The sequence below is a fragment of the Aplosporella prunicola genome, assembly GCF_010093885.1.
Source record: "Aplosporella prunicola CBS 121167 unplaced genomic scaffold K452scaffold_3, whole genome shotgun sequence".
Taxonomy (NCBI): Eukaryota; Fungi; Ascomycota; class Dothideomycetes; order Botryosphaeriales; family Aplosporellaceae; genus Aplosporella; species Aplosporella prunicola.
Window position 1 is genome coordinate 1,401,181 of NW_022983531.1, and position 16,052 is coordinate 1,417,232.

At 51.3% G+C, this 16,052-nt stretch overlaps 8 protein-coding genes across 8 annotated transcripts; 3 read left to right on the forward strand and 5 right to left on the reverse strand.

Annotated features, from left to right (window-relative positions):
• K452DRAFT_109960 (uncharacterized protein) lies at positions 1–1,927 on the reverse strand. The gene is made up of 4 exons (XM_033535012.1): positions 1,404–1,927; positions 968–1,356; positions 121–913; positions 1–39 (listed from the first exon to the last, which is right to left on the reverse strand). The coding sequence occupies exons 1-3, from the start codon at positions 1,785–1,787 to the stop codon at positions 133–135; spliced, it is 1,554 nt and encodes a 517-aa protein (XP_033402106.1). The 5' UTR covers positions 1,788–1,927; the 3' UTR covers positions 1–39; positions 121–132.
• Positions 1,839–2,938, reverse strand: K452DRAFT_341044 (uncharacterized protein; the record flags this gene model as incomplete). Its single annotated transcript, XM_033545355.1, has 3 exons — positions 2,797–2,938; positions 2,505–2,740; positions 1,839–2,445 (listed from the first exon to the last, which is right to left on the reverse strand). The coding sequence occupies exons 1-3, from the start codon at positions 2,899–2,901 to the stop codon at positions 1,839–1,841; spliced, it is 948 nt and encodes a 315-aa protein (XP_033402107.1). The 5' UTR covers positions 2,902–2,938.
• Positions 2,939–3,482: 544 nt separating this feature from the next.
• K452DRAFT_324345 (uncharacterized protein) lies at positions 3,483–5,120 on the reverse strand (the record flags this gene model as incomplete). The annotated part of the gene is made up of 1 exon (XM_033544699.1): positions 3,483–5,120. The coding sequence occupies one exon, from the start codon at positions 5,118–5,120 to the stop codon at positions 3,483–3,485; it is 1,638 nt and encodes a 545-aa protein (XP_033402108.1).
• A 1,983-nt stretch (positions 5,121–7,103) lies between these two features.
• On the forward strand, positions 7,104–8,187 carry K452DRAFT_109982 (uncharacterized protein). The gene is made up of 3 exons (XM_033535013.1): positions 7,104–7,378; positions 7,435–7,960; positions 8,015–8,187. The coding sequence occupies exons 1-3, from the start codon at positions 7,355–7,357 to the stop codon at positions 8,140–8,142; spliced, it is 678 nt and encodes a 225-aa protein (XP_033402109.1). The 5' UTR covers positions 7,104–7,354; the 3' UTR covers positions 8,143–8,187.
• On the reverse strand, positions 8,188–10,165 carry K452DRAFT_341048 (uncharacterized protein; the record flags this gene model as incomplete). Its single annotated transcript, XM_033545356.1, has 4 exons — positions 8,188–8,812; positions 8,879–9,749; positions 9,807–10,011; positions 10,059–10,165. 4 exons carry the CDS (start codon positions 10,163–10,165, stop codon positions 8,232–8,234), a joined length of 1,764 nt encoding a protein of 587 aa, XP_033402110.1. The 3' UTR covers positions 8,188–8,231.
• A 675-nt stretch (positions 10,166–10,840) lies between these two features.
• On the forward strand, positions 10,841–11,652 carry K452DRAFT_355790 (uncharacterized protein). The gene is made up of 3 exons (XM_033545994.1): positions 10,841–10,933; positions 11,002–11,328; positions 11,407–11,652. The coding sequence occupies exons 1-3, from the start codon at positions 10,907–10,909 to the stop codon at positions 11,584–11,586; spliced, it is 534 nt and encodes a 177-aa protein (XP_033402111.1). The 5' UTR covers positions 10,841–10,906; the 3' UTR covers positions 11,587–11,652.
• A 777-nt stretch (positions 11,653–12,429) lies between these two features.
• On the forward strand, positions 12,430–13,428 carry K452DRAFT_305336 (uncharacterized protein; the record flags this gene model as incomplete). The annotated part of the gene is made up of 2 exons (XM_033542889.1): positions 12,430–12,994; positions 13,049–13,428. The coding sequence occupies 2 exons, from the start codon at positions 12,430–12,432 to the stop codon at positions 13,426–13,428; spliced, it is 945 nt and encodes a 314-aa protein (XP_033402112.1).
• A 681-nt stretch (positions 13,429–14,109) lies between these two features.
• On the reverse strand, positions 14,110–15,950 carry K452DRAFT_243188 (uncharacterized protein). Its single transcript, XM_033537898.1, has 2 exons — positions 15,890–15,950; positions 14,110–15,840 (listed from the first exon to the last, which is right to left on the reverse strand). Exons 1-2 carry the CDS (start codon positions 15,921–15,923, stop codon positions 14,207–14,209), a joined length of 1,668 nt encoding a protein of 555 aa, XP_033402113.1. The 5' UTR covers positions 15,924–15,950; the 3' UTR covers positions 14,110–14,206.
• Between the last annotated feature and the right edge of the window lie 102 nt (positions 15,951–16,052).

The window sequence follows — 16,052 nt, forward strand, 5'->3', positions numbered from 1 at the left end:
TGTTGTAAGGACTGGCTCGCTGTTGTCGAGGATTTGTAGCTGCTGTGTATTTAGTTCCACTGTACCAATCTAAGAGGTGCGTTGGCTTTCAACATGGACTGTTTCAAGGGAAATGCTTACCAGGCGAATAAGCTACTGCTCAAGCAAGTCGAATATCCTGTCGTCCCAGCTCTCATCACCACGAGGAACCTTCATGCCGATGGCCTCGAGAAGGCCCATCAGTGCGCCTTTGTCTTTTTCATCCTGCTCCTCCTGGCGCACAGGATCCACAAAGTCCAGAAACTGTTCTGCTTCGGGAGTAAGCTCTCCCCAGTTGCGCAAAAAATTGCGCTTATGGGGTATGACAGGACAATTTTTCTTAAACCAATCTCCGTCGAACCATGTATAGCGCCCTCTAAACAAGCCAATGGCCATGTTTTCGTATACCTCGGGACTTGCCGTGTCGTAAACATCCTCGATATTGAAATGGTTGGTTCCGACGCGAAACTCCCTTAGCTTCGGTAGGCGATTTTGAAAACGGGTCAATATATCATCCCAGCGTAGCTTTGTGTACTGTTGGGCCCTTCCTCGCCGTCCACGTCCTGTAGGACGACGTGTCCCCAAGCGCACCTCATTGGTATTAGACGCGGGGACGAAAAAGGGATCGTAGACGACGCGAAATACCAGGATAGAGCAGTCCTGAAGGTAGAGGCGGCGTAGACGCGTGTGGGACGTTATCCAGTCCACGTGCTTATCCTGCGCAAAGGTGTATTTGCTCAGTGAGAGCGTTTCCAACGCCGGGAAGTGTACTGAGTTTAGATCGAGGTTCGGTAGATACCCAAAGTAGCAATCGCAGTGCAACACAAGCCGCTTCAAGTTGGCCGTTGCGGGAGACAGCCACTGAGAGGGAAGCTGTTCGAAAAAGGTGTGCAATCTGAAACTCTGTCAGCTGGTGTTTTGTTGTGATTTGGCGGTTGGGAGAGGATACTCTTCAAGGATTATCTCGTACTCGGGTGCCGCTTCGTAACGCTCCGTGACAATGTTGAGTGTTAAGGACGTCGCCCGTGCCAGCACTTTCTTGGCCTCAGCTGAGTGCATCAAGGTGTCATGATTGACATTTTGAAGATTTCCAAAGGTAATATCCGTGACATTCTGAGCAAGCGGATCTGCGAGCGTTCTGATGAAATCCTCCAGGATCGGCTCACGGAATGCGATGGTTTGAGGCCAGCACGAGGGCGCATATAAAGAATGCGAATCTGAACAGTTTGGAGAGAACTGGATCTTGACAGCTTTGAGGTGAGGGAACTCGTTGAAGCGGAGTAACGCCTGCCTGTATCTTTTTGATACTACAGCTTCCCCTTCGTTTTCTCTCTCGCGCTGGGGATAGTTAGCCTTTATATCTACAGCATGAGTGTCCAGCGTACCTCTCCCTTGTCAAGGGTGTTGATATGCACAAAGCGCACGTGTTTTCGAAGCTCGGGTTCGCCCAAGATGAGTTTGTAGCGCGTCACGCTGTCATCCTCGGGGTACAGGCCGACACGCTCAAACAAAACCGGCGTCGCTATGGCAGAGAGATGTCTGCAGGTGAGTCTTAAGTTGCGCAGGCTGCGAAGGATCTCAGGCGATAATTCGTATCTGATGAGCTCTTCGTCGCACGTGTTTTCTCCGGCGACTAAGCGCTCGACGATCAGACTGATTAGCTCGGCGGGAATATCGAGCAGCTGCAACGACATGTCGGCAATGAGAGAAGAGGAGGAGTAAGACAAAAAGGTTGATGGAATGAGCGAAATGTATTTAAGGCCTGACATTGGAGAAGGGCCCTGCGCTAGGCAGCAAGCCGGCGCTAGTACCGACTTGGCTTAATTTCCCTTGCCCTTGCCCTTCCAATGCTGCTCCAGCATTGCCCGAACCGTCAACGGCTTGATATGCGGGAAGCGCTGGTTCAGCTCCGGCGCGACGTTGCTCGTGCCATCGGCCATCCACGTCTCGAAGATAGCGAGGAACCACTGAAGCCTCTGCTTCGGGAAGCTCTCATAGAGCGGGACATGCGATGGCAGCTCGGTGACCTCAAACCGCTTGAGCTTCTCCATGCCGTCGTACTGCACCGTGAAATTGCTTCCCGTCACCTCCTCCGCCAGCGCCACGAACTCGTTAAACGTCACCCTGTCGCCCGCCAGCCGAGTCTCCTCCGGCCATTCCTCCAGGTCCAGCATCGCGACAACGAAGCGCGCCACGTCGAAGGTGTACGTGAAAGTGATGGGCACGTTGCCGTCGCCTGGGATAGCCGCAATCCTGCTTGCGATGTCGAGAGCCAACGAGTTCGGGTTCAGGTACGTCTTGATGTGCGGCATGGCGTAGTAGTCCAGGAAAATTCCGTTCAGAACGACCGTCCATTGGAGGTTTGTTTTCTTCAGCTCATCGATCGAGGCGAAGTAGTACTTTAACGGAGGCAAAATGGCGTCGGAGCTTTTCTCAATGTTAACTTGAAGTATTCATCAAACTGGGAGATGATTCTCGGAACATACCCTTCGGGGTAAGGAGCTCCAAACGAACTCGGAACAAACCGCTTCGTCTCGGAAGACTGGCCCGCAGCCTTGATCAGGTTGACTTGAGATATTTTGAACGAGTCGCCCCTGTTGCCAAAGGTCGAAATCACAGTGTGGATCGAGTGCGCTTCAAGCTCTTGCTTCAAGGATTCGACGTCATCGTAGTCAAGCTGTACTGCTTTGACGCCAAATTGCTCCTGGACTTCCTCCGGGGCCTAGTCGGATATATGTTAGGAGAGAGGAGATAGTTAGGCGCTGCAGAGAAACCTACTTTCCGCGTGAGGATGATGGGCGTGTGCTGCGGATGGTCTTTCAGAACCTCCAAGATGGTGCGCCCGACGGCTCCAGTGCCTCCTGCGATTGCGACGTTGACCATTGCTTGATTTAGATGGATGTTGATGGGAAATTGTTCGAAATGATTGTAAGATAGTATTGGGCAAAGGATAAGCTTTATAGCACCATTAGGTGGGGTCTAAGGGCTAACTCCGCCTATGTCCGTCGGCGTTAAACACATGTGGCGTCATCCTTCTGCGTATTTTCAGCGCGCCGCTAAACTAAATACTTAGTTCGTATTTTCAAGAACGGGTGACCGCGAGGAAAGATAAGAGAGTAGTGATGGATTATTGTTATTAAGCCGCTGGATCTTAACGTAAGTTAGCCATGTATATGTGACTAGCATAGACGGATATCTTAACACTTACAGAAGCCCATTTCCTCTACTTCTCACGTGTGTAATGCACATAGCGAGCTTAAAAGGCAAGCTAGCAGTACCCGATTCTAAGCTATCGAAGCATATTTGGATACGATACTTCTCAATGGCTCCGTCATGGACTTGGCGGGACCCGCCTAGGAGTAGAACATTCCACCAAATTAAACATCAGATCAGCTCTCCAAAAAGCAATCAACGCGATGCTGGAAATCTGTTAGCCCATCAAAGAGTAAGTAGTCTAAAGCATTCTATGCGATGCCTTTGGCGTCAAAGACCTTTCGTCCCTCAAACCACGTCTGCTGCACCCTCGCCTCCAGCAACTTCTTAGCAGACCACTCCATATCCAGCACCACAAAATCCGCCTTAAGGCCCTTCTTGATCTGGCCTGTCCACTCGTCCGCAAAGCAGCTGTACGCCGCTCCAGACGTAGCACCGCACACCGCACTAGCAAGCTCCAGAGCGAAGCACTCATTCACCTTCTCCTCAGACGCAGGCTCTCTGGCACTAAGCCTCGTGGTTGCAGTATAAAGGTTCGGCAGCGGCAGATATGGCGCAGTCGGTGAATCAGTGCCAATCGCCAGCGTTGCCCCGCCATCCAAAAACTCTCTGTACGCAAACGCGCGCTTGCAGCGATGCTCGCCCAGCAAGCGTGGCCACGCGCGGAAGATCGCCGGATCGGCATGCACGGGCTGGATTGAAGCGGTGATACCCAGCTTTCCAAGTCTCTGCGCGTCCTCTTCAGACGTGAGCTCCAGGTGCTCGATGCGGTGACGGTGGTGCGGCGTGACGTTTTGCTCGAGGGTGTCGATGGCGTTCTTGACGGCGAGGTCGCCGATCGCGTGGAGTGCGCATTGCAGGCCTGCGGCGTCTGCTTTCCTGATCACCGGGCCGAGCATTTCAACGCTCCAGAGCGGGTCGGCGCTGGTGCCGGTTGAGGAGTAGGGCTCGGACAATGTGGCGGTGCAGCCGTCCACTACACCGTCGCAGACAACTTTGATGCCGGCGATGCGGAGCCCCGCGCTCGTTTGGGCGTTGCATTTCGCGTGCAGCTCGATTGCGCGGTCCACCTGCGCCAGGTTCTCTGCGTCGGTGCTCTTGGGGAGGATGAGCCAGTGCGCGGCGATCCGGATGGGCAGGTTTTGTCCCTCCTGCAGCAATTCCAACGCCTCCCAAACTCTCTCGTCCATCGCCATGTCCACCACGCCAGTGTAGCCAGCAGCGGTGTAAGCGTTGAGTGCGGCTTGAAGAGCTTCCGCCCTCTCGTTGACGCCGATGACGCGGGACACGTGTGGCCAGACCAGTCCGATCGCAGCGCCTTCACTGAACAAACCAGACGGTACTCCGTGCTCGTCACGATGGATTGTCCCCCCGACCGGGTCCGGAAGGTCATGTGCTCCCATCTCTGCTATGGCAGCGTCGTTGCACCACGTTGAATGCAGATCCTTGGAGTCAATGAAGATCGGCCGTCCTTTTGAATCGAGCCCTTCCAGCATACTGGATAAAGCCAGGCCGTTTGTCGTCGATTGCATCCATCCACGGCACAGTATCCTGGGGAGCTCGGGACGGTCTTCAGCGTAGCGTTTGATCTCTCTTCGGATATCGTCAAGGTTCTCGCAGGGCTCTAGGCTTAGCTTTTTGAGGGCCAGACCTAGGAGCAGGAGGTGCATGTGGCTGTCCATGAACGCGGGTAAGATGACCTTGTTTCCCAAATCGGTTGGCGTAGCTCCGGCTTCGGCGGCCTTGGCGACTTCAGCATCGGATTTGCTACCAACGTGGGCGATGGTTCCTGTTGCATGGTCGACAATCATGCACTCGGCAAAGGTGTGGTCGGTGCCGTTCAGAAGCCGGGATTGGAAAATTCGAGCATTGTGGAAGATGGTCGCCATTGTGAATGTTAGTGACGAGTATCCCCCAAGTTCTGCGGGCATGCGCTATATATGAAGACCATCTCCACTATCACGTGGTGGTTGATAACGGTTGAATGTCTGTGGAGTAGGCTTCTAACCGGACTAGGCAACTCGATGCGGCCCGCACGGTCTTGTCTGTCCACTAGTGGTGTGGAGCCATGACACGGCTAATTTCAACAACATCCTCAAAACATCTCTTGCTTGTTACCGGTTGGTTTGGACTGACGCAAACAGAGAAGTAGGTGTCGGGGAGCCGGAGAGCCAGGAGGGAGCATCATAACCGAAGAGTTGTGTGACAAAAAACTAGTCTGTCGAAGACGATAGGTAAAGTATGGAGTACGACAAATGATTCCAAGTCATATGCTGAGTTTCTGACATTGTTCTCATCGCAGGAAAGCTCCTAACATTGTAAACGATCTTTCCATATGTATTTCAAGGCATGTACCATCGACACGCTTACAGAGGTTTGGGTGAGAGTCGATTCTGTCTGAGCGACAATAGTTTATTGATGCTATACACGCATTGGATAGGTAGTTGAAGCTTCAGATGGTAAAAATGTTTGTGGGGAGCCGGGCGGAGGTCGGCTCGTTTTTTATCCAGCCCCTCGACACGTGCTTCGCGCTTCGCATGCGAGCAACCGCAAAAAACTTTCAACACAACAAGGCCCGGAGTGTTGATATTTTGATCAAGAAAGAGCCTTTTAAAGCTCTTCGCAAACTTTCAGGAGAGGTAAGATGGTATGTATGTCTTGACTGATAGGGTTGATGCCAGGCGGCAGAGTGTCTCCGATTCGATGTCCGTAGCCCTATCAAGTGAACTGTGCGACTGCAATGGGTACACATGTTTTGTTTCGTCTTAGAAGGAGGTAGGTCACTCTAAATGCGAGAAAGCGTACAAAGCTTTGGGGGACTGCATGATCGTCCGGGAGTGCAGCACTAACCTAGGCCCTTTACAGCTACGTAACGTGAGTCGGCGCGTCTTTAATTTGACGCAACATTCTCCTTCAACCTCACTTGGTCTTCATCTATCGATGGAACCTAGAAACCTGTAAGCTCAGTAACCACATCGAAGTGTAAACTGGCTTCAACAACAGTTCTAGGGTCATACATACAACGTTCCGACACTTCCACATCGCTACACGAGCTTGCGACCATGCCCCTCACTTATTATCTGAGTTTCACCCAATTGCCAGCATCAGGGGAGGGAATAGATGCGTACCTCATATTGTTGTATGCGCCTAAAAACCTGTAAGACTTTCCAGACACTCTTTTGGCTTCACTCGCATGAAAAGAGCGGGAAACTGTTGCTTTGAATCTTATGACCTTAATAAGGTATATAGACCCTTGACCCTTCCTCGCTCTTATGTGTTCTCTTCCACTCGGTCATGTCCCATTCCCTCTATTTCCTGTCTCGAAGTATCTTGATTGCTTCGGCAACGATTCGCGTTTAAGGATAAGAGCTCGGAAATCCGGGGTCGATATCCCACGGCGACATAGAGGTCAAAACTGGCGGTTCGTTACTCTGCTGGAGGATACATGGATTGCGCAAACTAGCCACTGTGTTTGTCCGTTAGCAAGTGGCTTTAAAGATGATCTCAGACGAACCTCCCTGCGTTGGCTGCCGTTCCCGATACTATCAGCAACGACAACTCGATTCCACGGGGTACAGTGTACCATCGGAGGCCGCTGTGCTCATGAGTCGTGTCCTTAACAGGGGTTTCGTTGAGCATTTCCATCGTGTGAAGAAGCACCCGTGGGGATCGTCCTTTTTGCTGACCGAACGGCGAGCGTTCGTTTCTCCACCTCGAGACCGTAAACCGTCGCACAGTGACCTGGATCACGGGCACTACCAAATGCAAGACAGTTGCTGCTCAGCATCTATCAGCAATAACCTGCATATTGACTGAATTTGGTATCTGCTTGGGAACTTGTCAGGCTGTTCAATCTCACCTCCGATGATTGAAAGTACGGACCTTTGGGTGCGTTATATCATTGGTCGCCATTTTTTGGGGGAGGTGCAAAACGTCATCGGCTTCGAGACGGAGAGTGGCTGAGCTTCTCAAGTCCCCCTCCACATGCCGGCGCCCGGCACCTCAGCCCCAAAGTTCCACCGACCCTCTCCTTCTTGCACCACGCTCGCTTCTATCTTTCAAAAACTTCCACCTGCGCATCTGCCAACACTGAAGTCATTACTGTCATCGTCGCAACTTCACCATGCCTCTAATGTCGATGATAGCTGTAAGTATACGATTGTCCTGGGGCTCAAAAACAAAAGCTCACTGATGGTGCCAAAGCTCCACGACAACCGTCGCCGACCTTGCAAGCTCGGTGTCCTCTCGGCCTCACAAGATCAAATTTGGCTTAAATCAATCGCATACTTTGCTAAGGACGACGAGGGTATAATGCCCTTCAGCTCTCCTGTCCCAATTCCAACCGACAATGTCCTCCTCCTCAGCTCTAAGGATGCCGAACCTATCCGCTCGAACGGCCACGGGCTTCTCAAACACACAGGGGTCCCCCTCATTATCCGCGTCAGGATCAATAAGGAAGTACGGAACATGACCGTCTCTGGATGGATTTCGGGTACCGTCGGCTTCATCGACGAACCCGTGTTGTCGAAAAGAAAGAAGATTTTCGTCAGTCTCCAATCCAAGAAGGTTACGATCTGGGTACTCGAAAGCGGTGATCTGGATATGTATCCTTATCGTGTATTCCTTCCGCCTGAAACCGTTGCCATGATGGCCGCGGAAATACCCCCCTCCAGCCGCCTCGTGTTTAGGAAGGCTGGTTTGTACTTGGCACCTGCAGCAGTATCCACCCGTAAGTACAGTTAATGCCTTACAATACATAAATACAACTAACGACATGTTCTAGCCGGTGAGCGGAGGATGGCATACCGAAGTCGCGAAGATACTGCTAGTCAGCTAGAGAGAGAAAGAAACCAGCACCGGCTTGCAGAGTATGCGGCTATGCGCCGCTCGCACACGGAGTATATGGCTTGAACAAGAAGAAAGAAAAGTCTAAATAGAGGAGTAGAGAGAGGATTTACTTATGATACCATGTCAATAGCAGGCATTTCCCTGCCGATTTTTCATTTTGCTATAAAAACAACGTTGACAGCTGCAAACGCTGACGCAATAGCAAATATCTCAGCACGCTTGACTGATGCCAACCAATGAAGAAGAATAGCCAGAAAAAAGTTGAAAGCGGCGATCCACACCAAGCTCACCGTTCGAACTTGGACCGACTCAAGGCGTTGGAGAGCTAGCATTGACGCCACTGGAAGCATAGCTCCAAGCCCGGTGGTTAACATAAACGTCCAACGGTTAATGCTCTCGACTGAGAACGCCACAACTGAACCTCGCTTTTTTCTCGGATCGTTCTCCTTGTTCTCCTTCTTGTTCGCCTTCTTGTCAAGTCTTTTTACAAGCAAACTGGTAATCCATCTTGACAGGCGGTCCGTCTTTTCTCTTGATAGTAGGGTAATGAGATCATCTTCTGGATCCTTTTGGTAATTCTCGTTCATCACGCCCCATATGTCTCTGTCGCCACCTACGAGAGCCTCCCCATCTAGCATCGGTTTGGATACAAGGAACTCTTGTATACTTTTATAATCTTGTTCATCTGGCTCTTTTGCAGAGAGGATTTTCATCATTTGAATAAGCGCCTCATCTGTTGCATTGTAAGTATGAACTGTCTAACGAATATTAGATATGTGAACCCAATAAAAAAACATACTGTACTTCTGAAGTTTGTCCCGAATCATAACAGCAACACGCCATTGGATAGGATCATCTTCAGATAACCGACCCTTGATGCCTGATCTCTGAAGCGACCACCAGTCCCTTGCGTAGTTTCGTCTCCGGATGCTTTCATTGCCTGCAGCGGCATCTTTTGCTTGGAGCTTTAGTAGTTCCTTTTCCAAATCTTGTAGCTCTGCTTGCATATATAGAAGATTCTGAAGATTGAGAGCGGCGAAGCTTCTAAAAATGGATGCCGTAGGCATATCTGCCATCCTCTTTGCAAGCATAGGGTAGCCTGCTGGCACGTCGTCCCACGTTGTTGGCGGTCCCAGTGACTCTGCCAAAGATGCTGTTTGTACTGATATTGGTCGTGCATCTTCTGTTGTTGCTTCGACTTCTGCTGTAGGGTTTATCTCTGCTATAATCTGCACCGATGTTGCTAGCTTCTTTGATTGCTCTGTGGGAGATTTATCTGCGGTACATATTGCGGATGTTGCTATTGTAGGAAGCATCTGCTCTGGGCTTGGGTGCGCTGCCGACTGGCTTGAAGGTGCTGCTGGTGCCAGCAAGGGCCATGAATTTCTTCTTCTTGCTTTTCGTAAAGCTGTTGACTGTGGAGAAACAACAGCAGTTCGGCTCCTTTTCAATTGTACTGCCGTTTTCATCGAAGGGCTTACGTCCTGGGTGCCAGTAACATCATGGCCGCATGGGTCTTGCTTTTTGTGCTCATGTAGCTCTATTCTAGGATCGATAGTCGAGGAAGAAGGACCGCATTCTGTCGTCTGAGAGCCATCGTTTATTGGCCGTTTTCCTCGAAAGTTGGAGGTGGAATGAAGTGCTTGTGTAGGCGCGTATGGATACGTATCCTGTATTCATAGACATTCAAGTTTCTCTTTTGCCCCATAAAAAGCTTGGTCGTTAACTGAAGAAGCCTTTTGTGAAGCATGCTCTGCAGTATTTTCTCCATGATTGTCGGTATTTGAATCCTGACGAAATGGTCTCGGAAGGTCTTCTGTTGAGTCTTTATAGATAGGTAAAACAGGGCGAGTAGAAGGAACCAGAGCCTGCTTCAGCTTCTCCATGTGAAACGGATCAAAAAATTCAGGCTCGAAACCTTCAACGTAACAACTTTGTAGTGGTCAGCGAGTCTTGCCAGATTACAAGGGCTATTTAACCTTATACAGATAAGCCACTCGCGGCTAAAAGAGACGGCATTTCTTTTACAGATATGATGATGGGCTGCAGCCTCGGAATTCGTGCAGCATGCGAGATCATCCTCCATCTCTTTTACTGGGAAGCTGCCCGTGTTCCAGCCTAAGCCCCCCGTGACAGGAATGTGAACATGGCAGCAGTGCTTTCAAGTCAACTTTAACTTCACTATATACAATGGACATGACTGCAGTATACAATGGTTGAGATGAACCTCGCTCTAGAGCAGCGTATGCGTAAAAAATCTCTTTCGAAATGAAGTGCGGGGCCAAAAATCGCATCAAAGTGGAACGTAGTTGGTGGCGTTTTGTGGCAACATGGCAGTGTTCGGCTCACTGCCTCGACTTGTGGATCGTCAACTCACAATAGGTTGATGCATATGCACATGCACAGCTTCGAGACCACGTCACCCGACACTCACTGCTCTCAATTCTCAGCCTTCGTAAAGATGGGTTGCACAAATGCACTGACCATGTAAGACTGACGACAAGAAGCAGACGTGCTAACCAATCAGAGCAGCGCTTGGCAACGCGTTATTCTGGACATTACTACTACCAGGGTACTCGCGGCAAGTGATTGGACATACTAATAAAGCCTTGGACGCCTTGGTTGACGGTAAACCCCGCAACGCATGCGGCTGAGATCCAGAGGGAGCCGGAGGGATTCCTGAGGGAGTTCCATGATCTTATGGTAGCGATTTATCTATCACTAATTTCTCTCGAACTTCAGCTGACGTTCTCCGGTTTTACCACCCCATAAGTTGCTCTTAGGACAGAGTCCACCAGCAAAAGCCAAAGACACCAAATCAATTATCATGGACGGCTCACGTTCGCGGTCACACGTAAGTTGATACATCGAGGCACACTCGCTTTCAACCGAGCCTTAAGCTGATTTTCCTCATTCCTCTAGTCGCGACCACCAAGCCGCGGAATCAAACTGTTTAGCGACCCACCAACGCTGAAGATAGCAACTGTCGTCCAGAACAGTAGCAACGCCAACTTAGCAAGCAGAGAGACGGCAGAAGAGCTCCAGTGCAAAATCAGCACAAACCACACAACCTTACCTTTGGAAGGGCTCAAATTGAAAGTGATAGGGACTATCTCTGTAGGATGGCAGCTAGAAGGGTCTACGAAGGCCGATCATAGCGAGTTTTGGGTAGTGGAGGTTGCAAATGCTCCATTCGATATTGCTTTCTCAAGGGAGGTCGCACAGCAGTATAACCTTTTGCAAAACGATGTAAGTTATTACTCCCATTGTCCCTTCGTATATAGGAATAGGGGATGCATAAAATAATTTTAACTAACATTAAAGAAGACGGAATACTCAACAATCCACGACGCTCCTCGACGGACCCATAAAATAATTCGCGAAACAAGAACATCCAGATGGATCAAGTCAAGGTGTGGAAGAGTATTCTCGATGGGCTTCAAATCCCGCAGGGGTACCATTAGGGAACATCTGTCATTTAGTGGAACTCGGCTTTTGGCGACTTGAGGGTGCGACTGTATAGAATTTGTATATGTTTTATAGATTTAGTTTCTGTTTCAATGGTTGTCCGGCAAAGAAAACAAGATTATAACATGTCTCGCCTAGTCTAAGGTTAACAGTAGGCGAAGAATAGGTACCGATCTTGTTGTACCGAAAGCAATAAGAAGTTTCTAGTTCTCTGCCTCCACCACATATAGCACTACGCAATATCTCGCTAACCTACATAGTTATCTATCTACAGTAGAAACTCTTTATAATAACAAAGACGAGTTCTATAAAACTTATAACTCTTAATATATAGTTAGACTAGAAATCTTGATCTATACGTAAAAATATACGCTTTTTCCTCTCCTACTAAGGTCCCATAAGTTCTCAATAGTAGCCGATCTGTTACAAGACATTCAGCTATTACGACGAACACACTACTGCACTCCATTAGTAATCACGGCCCTGCACCAGGATATGACCCCTACATATATAAGTGAACACCGACGTAGCCTCGATCTTGAAAATCGAACGGAACTTCCCCAGCAGCCTCAAGCAATAGCAATGAATCCGCAAAGCATGCAACGGCAGCCTTCTCAAGACCAGCTCACTTACGGGACCTGTTTTTGACACGTTACCAGCGCCTCACTCCAACTCCTCACCAGAGTGCATACTGGCGAGGCTTACTGTAGCAGGCGGCCAGCAGCACGTAACGTGGGCTGGTGACGCGTCGAAGGGGCGGAGGCATCTTACCTTTCGCGGGAATGTTACCCGAAGAATGCCGCGGCTCGCGTGTGGTACATAGCCGGTACCGCTTGCTTTCCTAAGTAGCCTCACAACACAAACCGCGACACAAACCACGACATGACCGGCTTACCAAGAAAGGCGCCCAATACAGAGCGACACCTCGCCACATTGGATGGAGACTACAAATTTGCTGTCTACGCCACCGCCGAGCTTGATGGACATCGTCTGTCAGCGTTTGAACAGGAATTGAACTCAGCGGAATTCGCGGAAGACACGTGCAAGCTCGCGCTGAAGCCCGATTTTGCCAACAAGCCTTTCAAAGACGTCTACGAATACCACATCCGCCTAAGAGATGAGGACACGACGTTTCACCCGCTCTTTTTCATCGTCGCAACGCACTCTGACTATGACGTCAAGGGCGTCCTGGTCGTCTACCTCAATGCACCGGACGACAACAAAGTTGACATAACCCGGTGCCATGTCAAAGAAGCCGCAAGCTGGGGGATGGACTTGGACATCGGTAACATGGACTGGGAAGACCTGAAAGAGGCAGAAGAACAGGAATGGGGAACGAACAGCGACGGCCCAATCCCACTGAAGACCATACAGCATAGCAACCCGGAGACGCCCTCACCAGCATCACCTTCTTGGCAATACGGAATCTGGAGTCTCGTAGAAAAAGGTGCGCCACATTCTCACGCACACAAAACTTTTATCTAAAAATGATACGCCGCAGCCATATATCTTCCACCCTCCATCGAAGCGGACCATTACGAGAAGCCCCTCCCCCACAGACGCGTGCAGATGGCGCGAAACTTCGCGACCGTACCCGACGGCTGGTCGGAGATCGTACGCCTGCACCCGTGGCTCTGCAAGAACTACGCGCACATGCATCGCCAGGTGGGCATATTAGCTGACAAGCCAGATTTCGAGGCCGACGACGTCGTGCTGTTGCGCTTTGATTGGGACGGCGACGTCGATGCGCACGATGATGTCGCGATAACGGGACTGGGCTTGCGTTGCGAGAAGGTGAAGAGAGTGCCCGCGAGCAGGGCCGTCGAGGAGCTGGATGCGTATTGTCGGGAGCACGGCCTGCCGTTGCCGTACCCAGGCTGATAGTTGGGCGCCGGGAACCTGATGCTTCCGCTCTCTTGACACCGGCTCGCGACCCGGCAAACGCCTACGAAGATATACTCACGTGAGAGGATCTAGCCAGACGCGGCGGCAGGACCAAGCGAAATGGAACTCTCTGGTTCCTCGCAGAGGGATTTGGTTTTCAACAACGGCCCGCTCGACAGATCAGCGAGTTGCCTCAGCCACGTGAGGTGAAGACAAAAAAATGACCAGCCGCCCTCGTCTCGCGTCGCCCCGCGCGCGTCTCTTAGACTTCTTATATGTGCGGAGTCTAGTTCTAAAAGTACCTCTCGGTTTCGATGGGGCATTCGCTAACTGCAAACCGACTACCTCGTGGTTTTCAGCCGCACACTAACCAGACCGCTGTGACGCTTCTGTGGAAGAACGGACTCAGACCATCACTCTCCCGGCGCAAACACGCACTATCATGTTGGCGCCTCAAATTGTTGCTTTGACGATTACGCCGACTGCGTCGTCCGCGCTAGTCTCGTCCGCTGCTATGCCTTCTTCTTCTTCGGCGTCGTCTGTTGCGACTACCTCTTCACGCGGCATTGAAATCATCTCCGTCGCTCCGGGCCGAGATCAGCTCGTACGACTCTTCGTACTCAGGAGGTGTTGCGTTCAACCCCGTCGTTGTTACTTGTTCGGAGTAATCAACCCGATGCGAATATATCGATAAATATATACCAACCACAAGCTTGAGGGTTGAGACACTCCCACCTTTATGTGCACACTCGAAAAACCATCACCAACCCGGCTACTAACTATGCCTCCGCAGCCATTCCGCCGACAAGCCTCTATAATCCTCCGGTCCATAAGGCGTGAATACTTCCGCCAGCCAACCCTTCTTCCGGCGCGTTTCCAGCCCCAAATCACGCAGCAGCATATCCGTGTACGGCATAGCATCAAACACCAAATCCGGGAACCGTGCGCCATAGCCGCAAGGGCTCCTCCACTTACCAAACTGCGTATGCAGCACCGTCTCGTACTGGGCCTCCTCGACCGTCAACGGCAGACGGCCTAGCTCCAGCTTGTTGTCCAGATACGCCGAAATCCAGAGCGCCTGGGTCTGAGCGTTCATGGCGTTGTTGATGACGACAGCCATGCCGGCGAAGGCGATATTGTGGTTGTGAAGAGCCTGCGGCGGAACTATGAACCTGTACAGCCGGAAAGGCTGGTTGGGCGTGATGCCCTCGGGGGTGGGATTTTCAGGTCTGGTAACGCGCGGGTGCGCTTTCAGCAGTGGGAATCGCTCTAGGACTGTTGCATCTGCGCGCTGCTCGAGCCTGCTGGGGTCGGGCTCGTAGTGCGGCATGTCGGACTTGGCGTCGCTGCCAGGCGGGAAGTGGATGGGCGGAGTGGGGGTCCAACCGGTGGCACAAAGGAGCGCTTCGGCTTTGAGCTGCGCGCCGTTGGAGAGGTGGACCGTCTTCTCTGAGAGGTGGGTGATGTCGGCGACGTGGACGCGGATCTGGCCGTTTCGTACATAATGGAAGAAGTCGGTCGGGTAGTTTAGGATGCCCAGCCTATTTCCGGTCCAGAAGGGTTCTTTCCAAGGCACCAGCTTCTTCACCTCAGGATGTTTGTCCAAATCAGTTGCGGAGGGAGGCCTGAACAACTTCCAGAAAAGATTTACGATCTTGCGGCCGAGCCAGTTATTATGGAGGAAACCTCTGATACCTCGGTAGCCATCTTCATCGCCCCAGATACAAGGGCTGAACCAGCTAATAAATCGGATTTGCACGAGTCTTTCGAGGCGCAGCGGAGACCGCGATGAAGGTATCATCCAAACGGGGCCGTTGCCTGATTTGCGGACAATGAGGTCGACAGAAACGTCGGGGGAGCTGGAAGCATACGCGTAAGCGGCGTCCCATGCCGACTTTGCGCCGCCTAGGATTGATATGTTGCAAGGACCATCAGTAGCGTGCTGTTGGAGGTCTTTGGAGTGGAAAATTGGGCCCCCAAACGTCTCATCACCGAGAATTCGGGGTATAAAGGCTTCGGACGTCAAGCCCGTTGCGATGATTAGCTTTCTTGTATCAATTTTTCCTTGCGCTGTCGTAATTTTCCACCCTTCACCGCTCGGCTCTACAGCTTCGACTTTGGTGTTGAAGCGAATGCGTTGGTAGACGCCAAAGTGTTGCGCGTAGTTGGCTAAGTAACGATGGATGACGGCACCAGGGATATGCTCAGCAGGCGCAACGCCGTACGTTTCTGGGTCCATGGGGAAGTCGCTGAATTCGTAGTTGCCCATTGTATGGTTGGTCAACAGGCCTGGGTACAGGCGATGCTGGGCCCATGTGCCGCCTACGCTCGCAGCCGCATCCAGGACGACGATGCTCTGCTCGGGGTGCAGCTCGATGTAGGTCTTTGCGGCGGCCAAGCCATACCACCCTGCATGGGTTAGTTGGAGCGGGTCGCGAGCCAGGAAGAGTTTGCTTGCCGGCGCCAATAACGACGCAGTCATGTGCCTCCATTGTTCTTTCAGCCCACTTCAAAGACAGTGCTTTCTCAAAAAGAGAGTAAAACAGCGAGGTTTTGGCTGCTGTTGTGAAAGAGGCGATGACAAGCAAAAGACGGTAAAGGATTTTGTAAGTGCATTTAGC

Bases quoted from the DNA above. Each gene is read 5' to 3' on its own strand.
- K452DRAFT_243188 (XM_033537898.1), bottom strand. From the start codon at position 15,923: ATGGAGGCACATGACTGCGTCGTTATTGGCGCCG. The intron at 15,841-15,889 runs GCAAGCAAACTC...TAACCCATGCAG, and splicing joins CTGCGTCGTTATTGGCGCCG to GGTGGTATGGCTTGGCCGCC.
- K452DRAFT_355790 (XM_033545994.1), top strand. From the start codon at position 10,907: ATGGACGGCTCACGTTCGCGGTCACAC. The intron at 10,934-11,001 runs GTAAGTTGATAC...TCATTCCTCTAG, and splicing joins GCTCACGTTCGCGGTCACAC to TCGCGACCACCAAGCCGCGG. The intron at 11,329-11,406 runs GTAAGTTATTAC...ACATTAAAGAAG, and splicing joins ATAACCTTTTGCAAAACGAT to ACGGAATACTCAACAATCCA.
- K452DRAFT_109982 (XM_033535013.1), top strand. From the start codon at position 7,355: ATGCCTCTAATGTCGATGATAGCT. The intron at 7,379-7,434 runs GTAAGTATACGA...ATGGTGCCAAAG, and splicing joins CTCTAATGTCGATGATAGCT to CTCCACGACAACCGTCGCCG. The intron at 7,961-8,014 runs GTAAGTACAGTT...GACATGTTCTAG, and splicing joins ACCTGCAGCAGTATCCACCC to CCGGTGAGCGGAGGATGGCA.
- K452DRAFT_109960 (XM_033535012.1), bottom strand. From the start codon at position 1,787: ATGTCAGGCCTTAAATACATTTCGCTCATTCCATCAACCTTTTTGTCT. The intron at 1,357-1,403 runs GTACGCTGGACA...AACTATCCCCAG, and splicing joins ACACCCTTGACAAGGGAGAG to CGCGAGAGAGAAAACGAAGG. The intron at 914-967 runs GTATCCTCTCCC...ACAGAGTTTCAG, and splicing joins TACGAGATAATCCTTGAAGA to ATTGCACACCTTTTTCGAAC.